General features: G+C 37.4%; 1 protein-coding gene across 3 annotated transcripts; it reads right to left on the reverse strand.

Moving 5' to 3' along the window:
- Positions 1–3032: 3032 nt before the first annotated feature.
- Positions 3033–17266, reverse strand: mylk4a (myosin light chain kinase family, member 4a). Of its 3 annotated transcripts, XM_008434202.3 has the most exons (15): positions 16345–17256; positions 11641–11778; positions 11165–11261; positions 10571–10985; positions 9827–10086; positions 8628–8733; positions 8025–8118; positions 7581–7690; positions 7242–7383; positions 6253–6323; positions 6031–6159; positions 5805–5957; positions 5632–5710; positions 5233–5287; positions 3033–5117 (listed from the first exon to the last, which is right to left on the reverse strand). In XM_008434202.3, exons 1-14 carry the CDS (start codon positions 16873–16875, stop codon positions 5234–5236), a joined length of 2379 nt encoding a protein of 792 aa, XP_008432424.1. In that variant the 5' UTR covers positions 16876–17256; the 3' UTR covers positions 3033–5117; position 5233. The 3 variants fall into 3 exon arrangements, with proteins under 3 accessions (XP_008432424.1, XP_008432425.1, XP_008432427.1); XM_008434203.3 differs by lacking the exon at positions 11641–11778 and having other exon boundaries at positions 16345–17176; XM_008434205.3 differs by lacking the exons at positions 3033–5117; positions 5233–5287; positions 5632–5710; positions 5805–5957 and having other exon boundaries at positions 6253–6319; positions 16345–17266.
- Between the last annotated feature and the right edge of the window lie 1440 nt (positions 17267–18706).

Here is an 18706-nt window from a genome sequence, read left to right on the forward strand (position 1 = left end):
TTTAGCTGCTTCTCCACATTTCCCCTAGTTGCGCACTATGTTTTAATACTTGTCAAAATTTATTGTATTATGGAGATTTATTGCCAAGATTTTTGTTCACTTCTAGGTTTTTTGCTCTGGTGGTCTCTAACTGACAGGAACACAAGCACTATTTGTTATCTTTTGGTCCAATAAGTCCATCTGGTTTTGATTTGGCTCCTTGCAATCGCCCCCAGAGATGTGGATGGAGGGGACTAACAGGCAAAGCAGAGTGGTGGAGGGGCAGATCTTTTTTTTCTCTCCTCTTAAATTGGATTTCTCACCATTCCAAAGTGGGCCTTGGACCTGGGGAAGGAGCAATAGCTGGCATTTAGCTTTGAACCCTTGGGCTTAAAAGAAGGAAAAGAACAGGAGCAAAAGGAGAGGGAAAATTCCTCTGGATAAATCAGTATCACCTGTTTTGCTCCCCAATCAACATGTTCTGAGTCTGATTCCCTTTGCCATTATTTGTTTAAGCATGAATATGTGAACTCTCTCTGAACCATCCCAAACATGAAAGCTTTGGTTTCTGATGAATTAAATGATGTGTGAAATAGATGAATCCTAGACTAAACAAACAGTTACAGGTTGGAAATGTTTGTGGAGAGATTTAGAAATTTCTGCTCCCTGTGTTATATTAACATTTTGTCATAACTGTTTGTTTGTAGTACCCATACACAACAGCAGGAGTCAGTAGATCAGCATTCACAGAGGGAAAATAAACTTTGTCATGGTTTACAGTACATCATTTAAGTAAATTCCTATAATCATCTCCAGCTGTTTTGAATCTGTTTGTAACAGGGTAAAACCAGTAATATTTCGTAAATTTTAGCTTTCATAGGATGTTTTTATTTTTATTTTACTAGTCATATAGAATATAAATCAAAAAGTTATAATCAGACTCAATCCTATATACATTATATAAATTTATATATATACATTGTCCTAATATATATAAATTAAACCAGTTTTCTTCCCTATCTGGGCCTCATGGCGGTGTATGGCAGCCAGTGGTGGAGAAAGTACTCAAAAAATGTACTTAAGTAAAAGTACAAATACACAGACAAAAATGTACTCAAGTAAAAGTCAAAGTACCACATTAACATTTTACTTAAGTAAAAGTAAAAAAGTACTGGTTTTTAAAAATACTTAAGTATTAAAAGTGAAAGTACTTGCTGAATGCATTACCTAATCACTAATATCATTAAGTGAACCGATCATATGCCACAGATAAAGCATGTTTTTATTGCGTTTACTCTGTAACATAGTTTAGACTTAGATATATGATTCTATGCATCATAATTTCAGGGATGGAAACATCTCGTCTCCTGTCCTAACGTAGCATGAACTTCACTTTTTTTGCCACACATTTATTTTGAAAGAAATCCAACTGGCAGAGGAGGACATGGAACCAAGGAGCCACGTAGCAGAGTTGTAGTCTAGACCACCGAACCCAAGACCAAATCAAAACCAGCACCCCGTGCTACATGACAATAAAATTTAGTGCACCTATCAAAACTGCTTCTCAAATTGATCTGAAAGATTTACTTTCCCATAAAAACAACTAGATATTAAATACTTAGAGCTGAAATAAATTTAACTAGTGACAATTCAAACTCTTCTTCATTCTGTTTTGCTTTCATCTCTGTGCCACAATACACAGAGGTCTCCTGCCATCCCTAAAAAAAATAACACCCTGTGCGGTTGCCCATATTGCCAATGTCAGAAATAATAATTGTCTGCACCATTAAACATAGCAATTAACAACGCTCAACTATGAACACTGTCCAAGGCCCAATAAGCAAGAAATAACCAAGCAGGGGGAGCACCATGACCGTTCTCATCCTCCCTCCTGCTGCAACGTCTTCCACCATGACAGGTGACGAAAACAAAGAGCAATGAGCATGCTCTGTGTTCCTACGTTCTTGTTTTATTTATTTGCCAATTAAATATAAAGATATTTTAATGAAATAAAATAGCTACTGCAGTGTACGCAGAGCATTACAAGAACAAAGAACAGCTCTCACTGAGGCTTCAGTACTATAGGACTTAGTCAAGATCCGTCTAGAAGAATCGGATCGCTCCTGAATGTCATATTACTATATTGCACTTTGGTCACAGCATTGTCCCATATCTGCACATGTCAGTCATCGCAGATGCAACATGAGTCTCAGTCAATACAGCTAGCTTTGCTAGCATCACGTCCACGGAGCTTACCTTTCTTTAAGCTTTCCTTCCAAGTGACGTTAAAAATTGGACGAAGTCCCCACCGTCTGTGAAAGCGAAGCGCTGCTGATTTTACATGTCGCCATATCTATGATTTATGCGGCGCTTCTATACTATTATATTACTGACACTCAAAGAAAACCACTGCGCATGTCTGGAGCTCCGCGTGCGAGTAAAGGTGGAGCCGATGGGTGACAACAGACACTAAGTCACGTTATTGCTCGGATTTTACGGCGCCACCTTAAGACCCTGAACTTCACATTTTAACGGGAAAAAAAACACAATGCGACTTGGATTTAACGAGTAACGCGACAGTTTTGTAGAAATGTAGTGAAGTAGAAAGTACAGATACTTACTGTAAAATGTAGTGGAGTAAAAGTAGAAAGTATCCATTATTAAATCTACTTAAGTAAAGTACAGATACACGAAAATTGTACTTAAGTACAGTAACGACGTACTTGTACTTCGTTACTTCCCACCACTGATGGCAGCCTAGTTTTTGGTCAGATTGCCCAAGGGCAGCTGTAGCTACAGTCAAGTAGTTGGCCACCATCAACGTGTGAATGTGTGTGTGTGTGTGTGAATCATGAAATGTGGTGTGAAGTGTCTTGGTGTCTTCTGGACTTGATAAAACACTATACAAGTACAGGCCATTTATTATTTTTAAACATCAGGTCAATTTTGAATTGTGACAAATTGTCCAAATCTGTAATATAGATTAAGCTCATAAAAAAAAGTATTTTTTCTGGCAATATTGTCTTCAAAAAATAAAAGAAGGAAAAGCAAACTGTTTAAAATGGTTTGTTTAATGGGACTGTGCACACTTTACAACTACATGCTGACTTTGTTAACACTCGGTGAAGACATCTTTAATTTACAAGCACATCGCGCTCTGACAATCATTAAAACATTCATCATCAAGGTAAACTAAAACTACATAACTTTTCTCTGAATGAGTCGTGGATTATTTTTAGATTGTGAGCCTTCACAGAAGGCATTTCAAATGTTTTTTGGGGGTTTTCATACATTAGTCTACAAAAGCATCTGTGCAACCAAAAAGACTCCAGGGGCACGCTAGCCAGATAGTAAAGAACTGTAAAAAAAAAAAAAGACTACTTGGGTCACATTTAGACTTTAAAAGTGGGCAAAACACAAAGCTAGTCATGCAATAAAAACTAAACTAAGAAATTAAGGTGGTAAGACATAAACTGTGTTGCCGAAGTACATTTTCTAAAGTTACATGTTGGTTCAGAAATCAGACATGGAAAACATGAAGAGACTTGAACATACAATCTGTCCACCAAACGAGATTAGTGAATTATCGTCATTTAAATAAATAATATTATAAAGTGCAGGTACTACATATTCTGACAGCGGACATACAAATATCAACATCACCACAATCAGTACATTTTTAATTAAAGGGCCCCATTCATATCTACAGACTAAAAGGAATATTTATGATTTAGGTAAGTTTACAGTTATTATTTTACACACAGCACACTACACATTTAAGGTTTGTAAAAAGAAAGCCTCAAAGTAAAATTTATCTTTTAATGCTATAACATAGTCTCACAGTAAACTATTTGAGCTTTTCTTTTGTCATGTCCTGATTTATGAAGATCAACAAACATTGGCTTTACTTAAATGGAATGCTCACTTGTCTTGTCTATTTTGAATAGTGGCTCAGAAAAAAAGCGCCTCCTTGTTGCACATATTTTTTGGGAAAGATGAAGTCAGAGTTTACTTATTTAAAATGTCTCTCAAGTCCTCCACCACTTGATTGGAAAATGGTAGGCATTTTGAGAAATACTTTAGTTACCTTTTATTTTTTTGACTTGTTGAAAATATTTATGAATATTGCATTAATGGTTGTGCTTAAATCCTTTTTTATGTATTTTTTCCCATTGAACAATTATATTCATAGAAAAGGCTAGATTTTTCAAAAAGGTTTAATCCCTCACTTTGTCACATCACTTCCAGACCACAGGAGACAGGATGTTTTGGATTACTATTTAAAGACTCCTCTATACTGTGGTCAACCTAAAAAATATATCAATGTATAAATATAAATATACTCAAGTGTAAGTTGTACAGTAACAGTTTGGTTACATCTACAAGATTAACATACTTTGATTACATGTCAGATTTGCCTAATATTTATCATGTGAAATTATGCTACAGCAACAAAAGATGTACTTTTCTTACATATTTTTTAGGGTTGCTAAGTTGACAAAGGAGTTAAAAATAGATGTGTACTGTTAAGCAATAACATCAATAGGCCTTTTCTTAGCATGTCTAAGTGTTTTGCAAAAAAAAAAAAAGAAAGCCACACAAAATATTTTTGCCACATTTTAGCTAGATATAAACCAAAGGAAGTAATATTTGAAAGTGAAGCCTCAAGCCAGTCATGCACTTCTAATGAAAGCAAAGTTGGCACACAAATCAGCCTCAAGTATATAATACATAATGATTCATCAGATACTTATAGCACCATTTTTTAGTTACTAAAATACGGACAGAAACTAGTAAAATTCATAAAGTACATCCCTATGGCAGATCCCTGACAACGTTTTAGAAATGAATAAACGTCACGGACTTTAGAAAAGTTGCATGGCAGGAGAGTTTCCACAAATATCTATTTGAATAAACAAAAAAGGATAATGTGTGGCTTTACAAACTAGCAAAGTGAATAAACTAAACCAGGTGAGAGTACATTTCATATTCTTAGAGCATACGGGATCAAACGTAACCAGAAAATCAATCCACATCTCAGGTGCTTCAGTTGGATTTCGAGGAGTCTAGAAGATTTCACTGACAAAAAGGGTTGGTCCAAGTTGCCACATCAGGAGCCATCTTGTTCTTGTCCAGATCTAAAACGAAACATTGAGGAGGTTAGTTTCCAGAGGTCTAGAAATGTCAGAGTAAAATTTAAGAAATGCTTCCCCCTTGTGGATAGAAGGATGGATGGATTACTTTCAACATTACCTTATATACCAATCAGGGGCACACATGATGATCTGCGTGATCTGCACATATTTTTCTGTCAAAAAAATCAGAAAATTGTGTAAAAAATATTTTAGAAATATTAAGCAGCATTAAAGTACAATACAAACACTTATAGAATTGGCTTTTTGTCTGTCTGTTTTATACATGTATATGTACTGTATACATTCCACATTTTTAAATACCATTTAATATTTATTATTTTTTTACCATTCCATTTGTAAGATAATAATAAAGGTAATCTAATGTTGACATAATCACCCGACTCTCTCCATCTTAAAAATACATGTAGTACAAGTTAAATCATAAGTCTTCCACAACATTTGGAAGAAATAAAGATAATTCATAATCCACAGCTGTTTTTCAGTCTTATTTCTCTACCTTTGTATAAAGATGATGATGAAGAACAGAGTCTGATAGCCATGGATGCCTTAATGCCTCGCAGGCCCCCATCCTCCAGCTGACGACAAACGTAAGACAAAAATACTTTTCACATTTTAAATTCTCACCAGACATAAAAAATTCCAGATCATACAGAGACACAATGCACTTACGTTTTATTCATAACAAGGAGCCTAGTGATAAAGTCTTTTGCTTCCACTGAAGTATCTGCAAACTCCTGTTCCTCAAAGTTCCACTGACAAGCCAAGATGTTGTTTAAAGTCTGATTGTCATCATCGCCAAGGAAGGGACACAAACCGCTCAGGCTAGCATTTAAAGAGAAGGAAGATGTTGTGGTGATTTGAGCACAGCTGAGCATGAATTTGGATCTTTACTTACAGCATGTAAGTTATGACACCAAGGCTCCACATGTCTGTGTTGAACGACACAAAGTCGTAGTTGACGACCTCAGGAGCCAGAAACTCTGGAGTTCCAAAATTCACCTTTAATTTCTCCCGTGGTTTATATCTGAAACAGGACATGATTTTTTTTCAATCCAGGGACATTTTGCATTTTCAAAATACCAATAAAACATTTAGTAAATCAGAAATAGAAACTTACATCCTAGCGAGGCCAAAATCAATTATCTTAATCTTGTTGGTCACTCTGCTCACGCACAAGATGTTTTCTGGCTTGAACGATCAGAAAAATAAAAAAAAGACCTTTAAGTTACTTCCAGTGAATATAATTATGCTAAAGACCTTTTCCTATGGGTTATTAATTTTAGCTATACCAACAAACAGCAATCATTAAAAGAAACATTTCTGACCCCATTTATACAATATATATTTAATATAGAGCAGCAAAAAAAAAAAAAATTTGACAAATATCTACAAAGTAAAATGTTTTATTTTGAAATCTAATAAATGTAATGTGTGTGTTTATACTTTCAGATTTCAGAACAAAATTAATCAACTATATTTTGAAAGAAATAAAATCTTAGCATTTTGTAGAATGAGCTGTGAGAGCCTTTTGCTGTTGTCTATACAAAACTATTATTTACATAGTTTAAAGTTAAGAAACATTAAATTACTTTTCAAAGCTTTATACAGTAAAGTACCTTTGTAGATATTCCATGGAATTACTGCATTAACATAAACAGAACTGCTTAAACCACTCTTTCTAATGGCCTTTACGATTAAAGATATTTCTTATTTGGGTTTGTAAATGCCACAGAGTGGAGGCCAAAAAGCCATTTCTGACTCTGGAGCCACAGGTCGAAGAGCCATGAGTTAGACATTTGATTTTAAATATCTTCCTAATTAAAGTAAATAAATGATGTGCATATTTTATAAATTCAAATATAGTGACAAAGTGTATATTTGCCAAAAAACTTGATAACATTGATAATGCAGTGCAACCTTTACTATTATAAGGTAGCAGAATTTTTCCATAACATCTGTTTCTCAAAGTTTGTGCAGAGATCCCTCACCTATATTCTGTCTGTCTGTGATTTTTGATACTCTGTACTAATTTCATTAAAGCATATTCAAGCTCTTGAATCTTAATTGAACACCAAGCACATTTGGATATGTGTTTATCTTTGTTACCTTTAAATCTAGATGCAGTATCGACAATTTGTGCATATGCTGAAGGCCCTCGCAGATCTGTCGAATGAACACAACAGCATCCAACTCCATCAAAGTGTAGTTTTCATCAATAATCCTGTCAAAGAGTTCTCCTCCACCAACACTGATGACAAAGACAAATGAAAAAACAAATTACATATAGAACAAAAATTGTAGGTATTTCACTTGAAAAAAAACATGTAGTAAGTAAAATTAATAATTATATCAAGAATTTAAATATTGAGTTGGTATGTACTCTTAACTTATATACATTACATACATGTACTGGAAATCTAAAAAGAAAAAAAAAATGGGTCATACTATTCAAGTACAAGGATGATGTCATTCCTTGATTCATAAGCTGCATAGAGCTGGATCAGGTTGGCATGGTCCAGATTATTCATGACCTGGATCTCATTCTTCACCATGTCCTACCAAAAACACAGGTACAGAAAGATGCAGAGGCAGACAGGAAGACGCACAGATGCAGGACACAAACAGATACACACACATAAAATGAGAGGTGTCAGCTGTTCCCTGCGATCGGAGACTATGCATCTTCTGGTCTGGGTCAGTTATTTTCTCACTGCAGTGAGAAGTATTCCCTTTGCCTCTGTTCCAGGAGAGGCCTAACAACATTCTAGTAAGTACTAAAAACTGTAATGGCCTCCTGGGTTTTTTTTATATCACACATGGCTTAGTTCTCATGGTAGGAGTTAAAATAGACTTGCTCAGCATCATGGCAACGGGTCTCCGGTGTCGTACCTTTTCTTTCTGGCTTCGAGCTTTAATGACCTTCGCTGCCAAAGTGAGACCTGAGGAGTTTTCAACACATTTGTGCACCTGACCGAACCGGCCCCTGTAGGATGAGAGGGAGATAGAACAATTGGCTTCCTGTTTGCTGCACAGACAGCCAAGTTGTTCTAGCCGTGCAAATTATGCATTGCAGCAGTAAAGAATCACTTAATAATGGGACAGTGACAGTAGAGTGCATCTTTCCCATGAGAAATCAGGAATTGATCTTTCCTTCTGGAAAGTGTTGCGGTTAATCTGCAATTTTATTCAATCTGAGCCAGGCTGCGTCTCTTCTTTGAAGGCCCGGATTAACACCTAGTGATTAGCTACCAGCTGGTGCTGTGGATCCAGTATCACATACCAGTCAGTCTTCGTGTAAAAATAACTGCCATGACTCTGGAGTTATGAACCATTGAGGAGAGGAAGAGAAAGGGGGGAGGGAAGGGAGGACAATTACACAATCGGCCCTAAATCTGGAATTGAGAACATCTTTTTATGGTTTTTGTTCAGCAGCATAATGCATGATTTTTACCTATTTATTTTTGGTAAGTAGAAAAGAGGAGCAGCACTCACCCGCCTAGGACTTCTTGCCAGTTGATTGTGTAAAAGTTTCTGATCTGGTTTGGTTTAGCAGACACAATGCGATGATTAAAAGGAGCTGCCGGAGGAGGAGTGGTATCTAAAAACGGCCGGGGAGACAAGCAAAAAGATGTCATTTGTTTTTATAAGTTATAAATAAGGCGTAACATACATGTCTCACTGATATTCAGCTGCTGTTGACTTTTTAAAGTATGCATGCAACCATTGTTGCACTGGCATATCTTGTACAAATGTCTTGTAATAAATAACTACAGATAAAGTTATTGTCTGTGTATTGTTTACCAAAGCAGCCAGCTTGAATTCAAGTCAAGACTAAGCTCTTCTCCGAACTTCCATTTGTTGAACTGTAGAATCCAGATCAAGTGTGCTGGGATTCTCAGTGAAGAATCATTATTGCATTAATACATCCTAAATTTTAACCCAAAAAGTATATAATCAGATGGAAAAGATAAATATTACAAGTTAATGGATAAAAGAAAAGAATTACATAATCTACTGCAATCAGATAGATGCATAGTAAATCCCAGACACTTACCACTTTATTATTTACTTCCAGAACCTTTAGAGATGCATGTCTAAATGTGTCTTTGGAAGTTTTGCTTTCCTCATTTTTAGGTGGTGATTTATTATTATTCTGTTCCTGTTGAAAAAGCTATTAACCATTATACAAGTTTATTTTAAGATACCATTTTACATTTATTTCAGAGGATAAGAATGATTTATGAGTCAGAAAATAATGATCCTGAACATTTTTGTTTATTTCTATTATTTTATTTAGTGCAAGATTCACATCTTTGTCCTGGTGATATTCTTTCAGTTTTCACCTGAGGACCACCTAACTCTTTTGATCCCTTGTGTAACTCTGAAGTGGTTGATTCAATTTTACTTAAAATCTTGTTTATCTACATATTTAATATTTTTGAAATCAAATGATTGTGACACATTCTCCCTTGCTTTAGTCTTGTTTCCACTTCCTCAGAGCTCAGTTTTACATTATAAGTAGACTTCTACACCAAGCAAATTAAATAAAGTGCAATATCTTTCATTTATTGACGATACAGTATATGTTTTAACTTTCGGGATAATGAAGAGAAAGTTCTAAGTCATCAGTTTTATTAGCACCAGCCTTCACTGGCATTGTCCTGCTTCTGAAGAAGAGGGACGTGACTCACCGATGAAGAACCGCTCCCTTTGATCGTCATCGATCGTTTGTTCGTCAGCATTCTCCAGTTTTCCCTTCTCCAACTTTTCTTTAAGGTTGAACTGGATTTGAATTCCATCTGCCTTGAAGCTAGCCCAGTCTTCGTGCTCAGAGCTCTCATCATCCTCCTCTTTCTGCTGCTCTTCTCTTTCCTCATTCTTGTCTTGTTCTGTCTCAGTGACCTGGTCCTGCTCAGTCTCTGTGCACGGTGTTGCGTCCTTGTGGTCATCGCTGTAAATTGAAGTTGATGAGTTTTATAGATTTGTTTTGTTCTGTCATATTATCGTAGCTTTAGACAATAAAAATTGAATGCAAATATGTCAAAAAAAGCACAAAAAAACCCCTGAAAATAACCAAGCATGGCCTCTTCAGCATGAAATTGAACAAAACAAAATCAAATAATGAAACTGGATATCTATGGCAGGTTAAGGTTAATTGCAAACAAAACCAGAGCAGTAAGGAAAACATCTGTTTTAATTATTTATTTATTCAACTATTTTGTTTGAAAAAACAAAATAGTTTTCTCAAACTATTTTGTAGGAAGTGGTAATACTTTGATCCTTGGTGCTACTCAACTTCACCAAAAATGTGAAAGATAATTATTCAGTGATAATTATTCTATTTGTGTAGGACCTTTACCAAAACCTATGACCCTGTGCAGAAATGTAGATTGACTTATTGCCACAGGAGTAGTTATAGGTAAATACAATCATACCTGGTAACAGTCTCCTCTTTTTTATCTACATCGGAAGAGGGCATCTTGGAGTCTTCTATTTGTTCCTCAGAAGCAGAAATATTTTCTTTCTGTTGTTTCTCTGGAACTTTGGGCTTTTCTTCTTCTGCTGCTTTCTTTTGCACAACATCATCCACTGGCACTGCTTTTTCCTTAGTTTCCTCTTCCTCTATTTGCTGCTCAATAAAACCTGTAGCCTCACGTTCCTCAGCCACAGCAGGTTGGGAATCTTCATGCACGTAGTCCACCAGGTTGCAAGTGGGGGCCTCTGGTTGCTCGTCTTTAGGGGTCACCCCAGACTCCAGATCCAACAACTGACCCGTTTTTTCTGTGTTCTCTCTGTTTAGTTTCTGCACTTCTTCAAGAAGTAAAGCCTGCTTCTTTGGCGAAATATTATCTACAACAAAAAAAGAAAACACAGAATGTGGATTAAGTTTCTGACTCACAGTATATAATTTATACCACTTCCATATATAAGGAAGTCAGAAATAGGATCACACCGATTTTGAGATTGGTTTCCAAGCAAGGATTTGACTGCTGCGAGAATTAAGCCATTATATTCTATTTTTTAAGTACCTGCTGCATCTGGAGGCTTCATCTTCTTTTGAGCTTTCAGGCTCTTCTGGCCCAAACATGGTTTTTCTCCCCCATCTTTGCTCTTGTGATCTTTCCCCTGTGAAATGAAAAAAAGAAACAAAAAAAAAAGAAGAAAATAGTAGATCCAGTAGCCTGGTCAACATCTGCACTGCATCAATGTTGATGTTTGCAACTATATTATTTCTCTTTGTCAGATGTATTTCTGTTCCAAAACAAAATTTCAGAAATCTGCCCTAAAAAGTTTTTCTCACTTTTAAAAAATATATTTTTTTAAGAAATTATTTTTTAAAACATCAAACCAATAATATCCAGATAAACTGGTGTTGAGCCTTATAACATTAAGAATGAGACATCACCCTTTATTTAATCATAAATGCAAAATGATATAGAGTCAAGCAATAAAAAAACTAAAGAACTTCTAGTATATGTACAGTTTGTAAGCACAAAAAACCTACAAAGCTTCCACATTTACGTGATGCGAGGAAATGCTTTGGTCCATGGAGCTTTATCTTGTAATGGGGCTGCAGAGAACTTGGCTGACATGCAGGAGTTATCTCTTGTTTCCATTTACTGCCTTTGCTAGAGGTAGTTTTCTAGTAAAAAGACAAGATGGAAATGCTTGGTAGGGTTTTAGCAGTGAAGGGGTGCATTTTATTTTGTATATTGTTGCAAACAGAACAGGCATTTAACTGAAGCAGCAGTGCTGTAAATAAGTATTTGACCTCACAGATTTCATTAGGTTTTTTTTTTCTTTATGTCTCAATTAAATGTTTCAGATCATTAAGTTGTTTTTTTTATATCTGACAAAAATAATCTGAGAAACCTAGAATAAAGAAATCACTTAATTAGAACTTAGCTCACAACATAACATAATATCCTCAAAAAGTCCCAATCGAAATATAGCTACAAAGTCATCTGCAAGACTTTGGTACTCCAGCAAACCAAAGTGAAACTCTCTCAGGACCACTTGTCCAGGAGGTCACAAAAAACCTACAACAACATCTAAAGCAGTGCATTGCTCACCTTCCTCAGTTAATGGTCAAACAATAATGAAGATCCTGGGCACAAATTTTATGCACAGGAGAGCTTTTATTTGCTAATACAAAAGTATTTCTGTTATCCCTGGAACATTTGGGAAAATATTCCGTGGACTGATGAGACAAAAGTGGAACTTTTTGAAAGACGTGTCTTGCTATATGTCTCCCTTCAGTTGTAAGTGCATAGGACAATGGCTGTAGGCGTTACGCAACCAGTGTGTTGATTGGGGGACTGTGACAACCAAGTGATGCACTATTATGGAGTCATATTATGATAGAGTTACAGACTTAGGGCTTAACCCTGCCTGCCCAGTAAGAGTCCAACCAGGCTGTGGCTTTAACCGGTTCTTCCCCAATCAACAGATTCATCTCTGTTTGCAGATCCTGTGCAGTTCCTCCGCATTTTTTGGAAACCACCTCAGGACTGGTACAAGCTGGGCATTGTGAGCAACTCATTTGAGTGTCAGCAGACTCTTTGGTCCGTCACTGGATGAAAACTCCTCGATCATAAATATCTCAACAACCATTTTCAATCTGCAACAAGACCGTCGTAGTTGGCCATTCTCAGAGAATGGCCAAAAGGTGCTTGTCTTGTAAAAAAAATCAGCCTTATAAAAACCAGCCTCTTGTCTTACACTGTACTTCTTCTGGGCTATCAGCTGTTGAGAAACGATTGCTTCCTGGAGGTGTGGAGTGTGTTGAGGTTTTCAATTTTACCCAATTGCTAAAGCCTGCCTGTGACCTATGTAATACATCGGTTTGATGTTAAGAAGCTTATTAGAAATTCCCTGCATTGTAACCAACCGTTCTCCACTGCAGAGAGAGAAGTGCTGATCCAAGTGGAGTGGCTGTTAACGTCATTTCAATATTTGGAAGCATGACCATTACGGTTGAATAGCTTCATTCACTTCCTCCACTGCCATTGCTAAAACTACAGGCAGATTGCAATTCTAAAGCAGTGAAGAAAATCTGCATCGTTGTTCACAACTACTCCTTCTGTTGGCTGATTGGCCCAGTAAAAAAATATACCGGAGACAATCCGAGTCACGCGGAGAAATTTCAGACTGTGCAAGAATTTTTTTCGAGCAGAATTGCCCAGGAAGGCAATGGCCTGGCTAGTTACATGCACAAACTGACATTATTAGAGCATCATCATAACCTAAGTTTCCACATTCAGGCCCACATTCTTCTCATATTCGCACCTATAGTGAGGAACACACTGCTAATGGAGACACACCCAACTTAGCTAGAAACTATTAGAGTGAGACCTGACCATGGAGAAGAGGCTATCTTCACCGAGCCACGCCCTACTGCTCAGTGGAAGTGAGATATAAGTTAATACTTGATTCCAAGTGAGATACTGTCTCAAAAAAATACAGCAATATGCATGAAAGCAGAACGAAATCTGTAGCATACTTTTTCACAGCACTGACTAAAAGTAACATACAAGTAACTGCATAGGTAAATAACAAAAAACTTGTAAATATGAAAGTTGACATAAAGGGCATAAAGGGCTGATGTTCACAAAAACAAAGTCACACTTTCAATAAACAACATATGACAAATTGCAAAGACCTAACTGCCTTGCGGCCACAGTTACTGGACATCAGCATGCACATCCTGGCTTATATAATGGCATGCCTCTGCTTATTCATGGCTGATGGATAGGTAGCAGCAGGACAGTGAATTTATAGCTTATCACTTGTCGCACTCAACAGTGGAATGTGATGCTGACCCTGTGTGGAAAATATTACAAGCGATTGCAGGTTGTTCTCCAAATCTCCCAGCTGAATCGATGACACTAAACACTCTGATATCAGGTTGAGATGGAAAAAAAAAAAAAAAACTCATCTTGAACTTGAGTTGTCCCACATATGTTTTTCAACGTTGATATTAACTGAGAGGGGATATGCTGCTAGTGTGCTAGTGTTAGGGTTCACTTAGAGACAGTTGTGAGGTAAAGAAATGTAATTGGAAAACAAGGGTGTGCATATAGAGACCAAAGTGACATGAAATAAATGTTAAATATTTCACACCTCTGGAGGTGGGATAGGATGAAGCCGCCACCTGACAACCACTCTGACGACAACGGAAATTTGTTGAAACACGAGCCACAAATGATTCAGATTACTTGGCGGTCATAAATGTTCAGCAAAAGAAACACTGGGAAGATTTTTTTTTTCTTTACTTCTACAACATACGGTAACCCTTCTTTCTGCCAATGTGGTCAGTTTTTGCTTTGCTCATCCGTCTAACTTAAAAGAAAACCACAAACGCTATGTAACTGATAGCAGTGTGCACGTCTGAGTCCCGGCTGCTGCCAGATAGCACTTAGTGACCCTTTAACAGAGTCATCACAGTCTGCTTAATTACAGATATATAAAGACAGAAAGCCCAGGTCAGCTCTGGATGTGACTTCAGTGCAATGGGAAAGTGTTTTTGCGTGAAAGATTTTTATTTTTTTTTAAATAGACATTGTATAATGCTTATGTATTTACCTTTTAACTTCCTGAACTTTAAGTACCTTTAATGAAATGCAGTGCAGTAGATTGCATATGTAGGAAACACTGAAAGGTACTTTTAAGTGCATCCTCTGTGATATCGTACTGAAGACCACTTTCGATGTTGTACAACTTCTTTTTGCTCTTAAGTGTTCTGGAGTATGTCTCTAGCAGCTTTACGCCTGTAAAAAATTATGTTTTTGCTGAGTTATTTTCGGTCTCAATCAAATTGGCTACGTAAACATCGATTTTCAAGTTTGGCCACAGATTCTTCTTTAGATCTTATTTAGATATTTTGTGCACCTTGAACACAATGAAATGCTAGCTCTGGCAGGCATTATCTGTAAGGTTGTTGTACTGCTGGAAGGTGAACCTAGTGAGCCTAGTCTTAAGTCTTGTGTGGCTCCAGTCATAGTTCTGATCAGCTTCCCTGTCTCTACAGCACTAAGCTGCCACTATCATGTTTTACCATGGTGATGGTGTGGTCAGGGTGAGATCAGCATTGCTTTTCTGCCACACATTGCATTTTGCATGCGTGGGAGCTGCTTTATTTTGGTTTCATCTGACCAGAGCATGTTCTTCCATGTTGGTCTTCTTATGCTAATCTTTTAACCATGTCATTCTTCTTGTCACTTTTTGATAAAGAAGGGAGTGTACAACTAATATTTGCAAAATTCATCAGACTCTTCACATTTAGGGACTATCGGGCATTGTTATAGCCATTTTATAACTGACTTGTAGCAATATGCTACAAATGTAAATGTAAAACTGCCAGCAGAGCTTTAACTGGGGCACTATGGAGAGCTAAGAAGCACAACATGTACAAAGAAATCTGAGTGAGTGAGAGTAATGAAGACCAAAAGAGAGGAGGTGAGAAATTTGACTCATCATGAAACACTGACACATGGTAAGCAGAGGGAAACGGGGGGTAAAAACAACACCACTGTTCCAATCAAAAAAAAAAAAATCCCAGGCCACTTGTATTTTGATCTAGGTTTCATGCTGGCTTTACGCTGGTGCTGCCAGGTTCTGCCCCTCTGTGCCTCATGCAAAGGAGGCCACGTTGCATCAAGCGCAAGGAGGGAGCCAGCAGCCATAAACGTGAGTTAAATGGGGACTTTATATATGTATCATATTTATTGTGCAGTAGCAACATTTTCTTGTGACATAAACTACCTTTATTGCTTTACTCTTTAAATGTATATTGGAAGTGTGTACATGCCAAAACCCAGAAGTGACCTTTTAAACCAGCTAATAATATAGAAAAAACCCTTCAAAGCCTAAGTTAATTAATGCACAAAAACAATACTGTTCAGCTTTGGTGCTGTAATCATTTTTACTTGTCCTGCCAAAAAAAAAAAAAAAAAAACACAAACTGCCGAGTTATAACTTTATCTTGGTAGTTTCCACAGCATTCTGCTTTGCATGTGGAATGCTGACAAATACAAGATGAAAATAATAAATGAGCATGTAGGACCCCTTCAAGCATAAAAATCTTCTAATCTCACTTCAGAAGCTACTCTGTAAAAGCCAAAATTCAATTTTGATTAAGACCAAAGTCACCCAAAATTTGACAATGCATAGTAATGCGCTAAACTTAGCATTTTCTAGCTTCTCCCACCTTGTCAGGCTTCTTTGTAACCGTCTCTGTGGATGCTTTCCTTTTGGTTGCTTGCTTCCCTTTACTGTCTTTGTTCCTGGAGGTTTTCCGAGTTGCTGGACCTTTGAACATCATCTCCATCATCTTTGAACACTTCACCGTCTCACCAATGAAGCTGATGACCTGTTGCATGCTAAGGACCAGCTTCTCCATTCCCTCTAGCTTTTGGGCCTGCTGCTCGGACCGCTGGTTGACTACAGACATGATGGTGCTCATCTCCTGGCAGATCTGCCGCACCTCCCGCCCCATCACCTGGGTCTGGTTCACCACCCTTGGGGAGAGATGGATCTCCTCCTTGTCCACCTTGATTTGCTCCATATCCTGCTCAATATCATCGATTTCTTGTGACATCCCATCCAGTCGACTGAGGACCTTTTCTTGAATGTTGATGAGTTTGTCCATCTTGCCACTCAGGGACTCAATGCGGTTTTGGATTATATCAAAGCCTGCATTACTGGAGTCTCCCATTGCATTTATGACTAAGGAACTCATAGTTTCCTGTGATACAAAAGTTACCTCAAGACACCAACTTGATACAAAAACTGTTTAGGTAAAGTCCGTGCAACAAACAAAAATACTTTAACTAAAATCACTGCCAGTTCTACAGAAAAGAAGAGAAAGCTAGAGGAAGAAATCCAGAAAATATTCCAGGTACAACTCAGCAGGGAAATGCTCAAACAAACAAGATTTTAAATCTTTGAAACTACAAGATAATTTAAGCAATCGGAACTATTATGAAGTCAGTCCTCTGCTTCTTCTCCTCATGATATGGTATTAAGAATAGATTGAGTTGGGGGGGCCTAAATGTAAATGGCCGGCCTACGTCAGCAGGCTTCAAATGTTTAGGGAGGGAGCTTGGCAGTGGTTGGGTTATGAGACATCTGAGAGGCTTTAACTGTTAAGCCCACCTCCATGCACTTGCTTGGTAGGTGTCAAAATGATCACTGTACGCAGTACTTGTTGTGCCGAACAAGTAGGAAAATGCTTAGCGATTAGCCCCCGCTTAGGTGAACTACAGATTCATCGTAACAGGCAGACCTTTCTGTAAAGACAGAAATTCTGTGTAATGTTCAACCTGAAAAGCAAGGACATATCTACGGCAGTGATATGCTGTTGTAAATGCTGAGTAGAAGTTACAGGCAATCCTGAAAGGATTTCTGTATTTCCTGTAACATCTTCTCGCTGTCAAGGGAATTGAGAAGAAGCTTGACCTACAGTTGGACATGTAGCCTTCAGGCTGAAAGAAGAGATGGGTGACCACAGATGATTTATGATGTGCTTACTCTCTGACAAAAACATCCTCTGATAACCCCCCGTAGGAGAGTAAAGGATCAATTTTAACTGACCTTGGGTAACATAATCATAATCCATATGTCTTATAGCTCAAATAAAGTGATCTATGATTTATCAAGACTACACTAATGTCAGCAGTACGGACAGATATAGACATTTGTTTCTTGAACTCCACCCCCCGACTCCCATTTCCATCCAGCCCCCTTTTCTTCTTGTGTTCCCACAGACTCATGCTTGAAGAGATCGTAATGATTCTGACAACACAAGCACAGACTGTAAACTGGGACAAGATGCCAAACTCAGCTCATGCCAGTTACTCACACCCATGTCTTGGCTTGAAGAGGGGTTCAGTGAGGGGGAAAGGAAGGAACTACCCTATGGCAAATTCAGATTTGCCATAAGGTACCTCTGTCATATTTTCTGTGTCCACCAGAAGAACGTTTGGATGTCCAGACAGTTGAAAGAAATTATCACATAACTATTTTTTTTTACTCTGAAATATGCGCTTTCTAGGAAGATGGCTTGGAGAGAGAACAGCTTCCTTTGACAAGACATAAACAGATGGACAGAAACCAGTCATTAATCACTTTGGAAGAGACATGCTTACACCTGTCTTTTAATGCCAACAGATGACAGACAACACAGGTCATTTCCAGCGTGCTGTAGTAGGGGATATGGACAATGTGTCTGAAACACACACTTTTTAACAAAACCAAAAAGAAATCTTCAAAGTATTTCAAAATATTATTTTAAAAGGGTGAATTTCAATGAATTAGTAAAAGTTTACAATAAACACTTGAATGGCAGCATGCATGTGATAGATACATTTAAGATTGTCTAAACCTGCGAATGATAAATAAAACGTTAAATCTCTGAAGCTCATGCTGGAAGCGAACAAAGGTTTGAATCAACCTTTCCGCCACAAAAAAACTGGAAGATGAAAAATCTAAAAAGTGCATGAGATAATGTTGTTCAGTTGAAGACGAGAATGCAGTTAAATAAGGCAACTAGAATAAAATATAATAGAAAA

This window comes from Poecilia reticulata, chromosome 17, assembly GCF_904066995.2.
Source record: "Poecilia reticulata chromosome 17, P_reticulata-male-v2, whole genome shotgun sequence".
NCBI classification, from domain to species: Eukaryota; Metazoa; Chordata; class Actinopteri; order Cyprinodontiformes; family Poeciliidae; genus Poecilia; species Poecilia reticulata.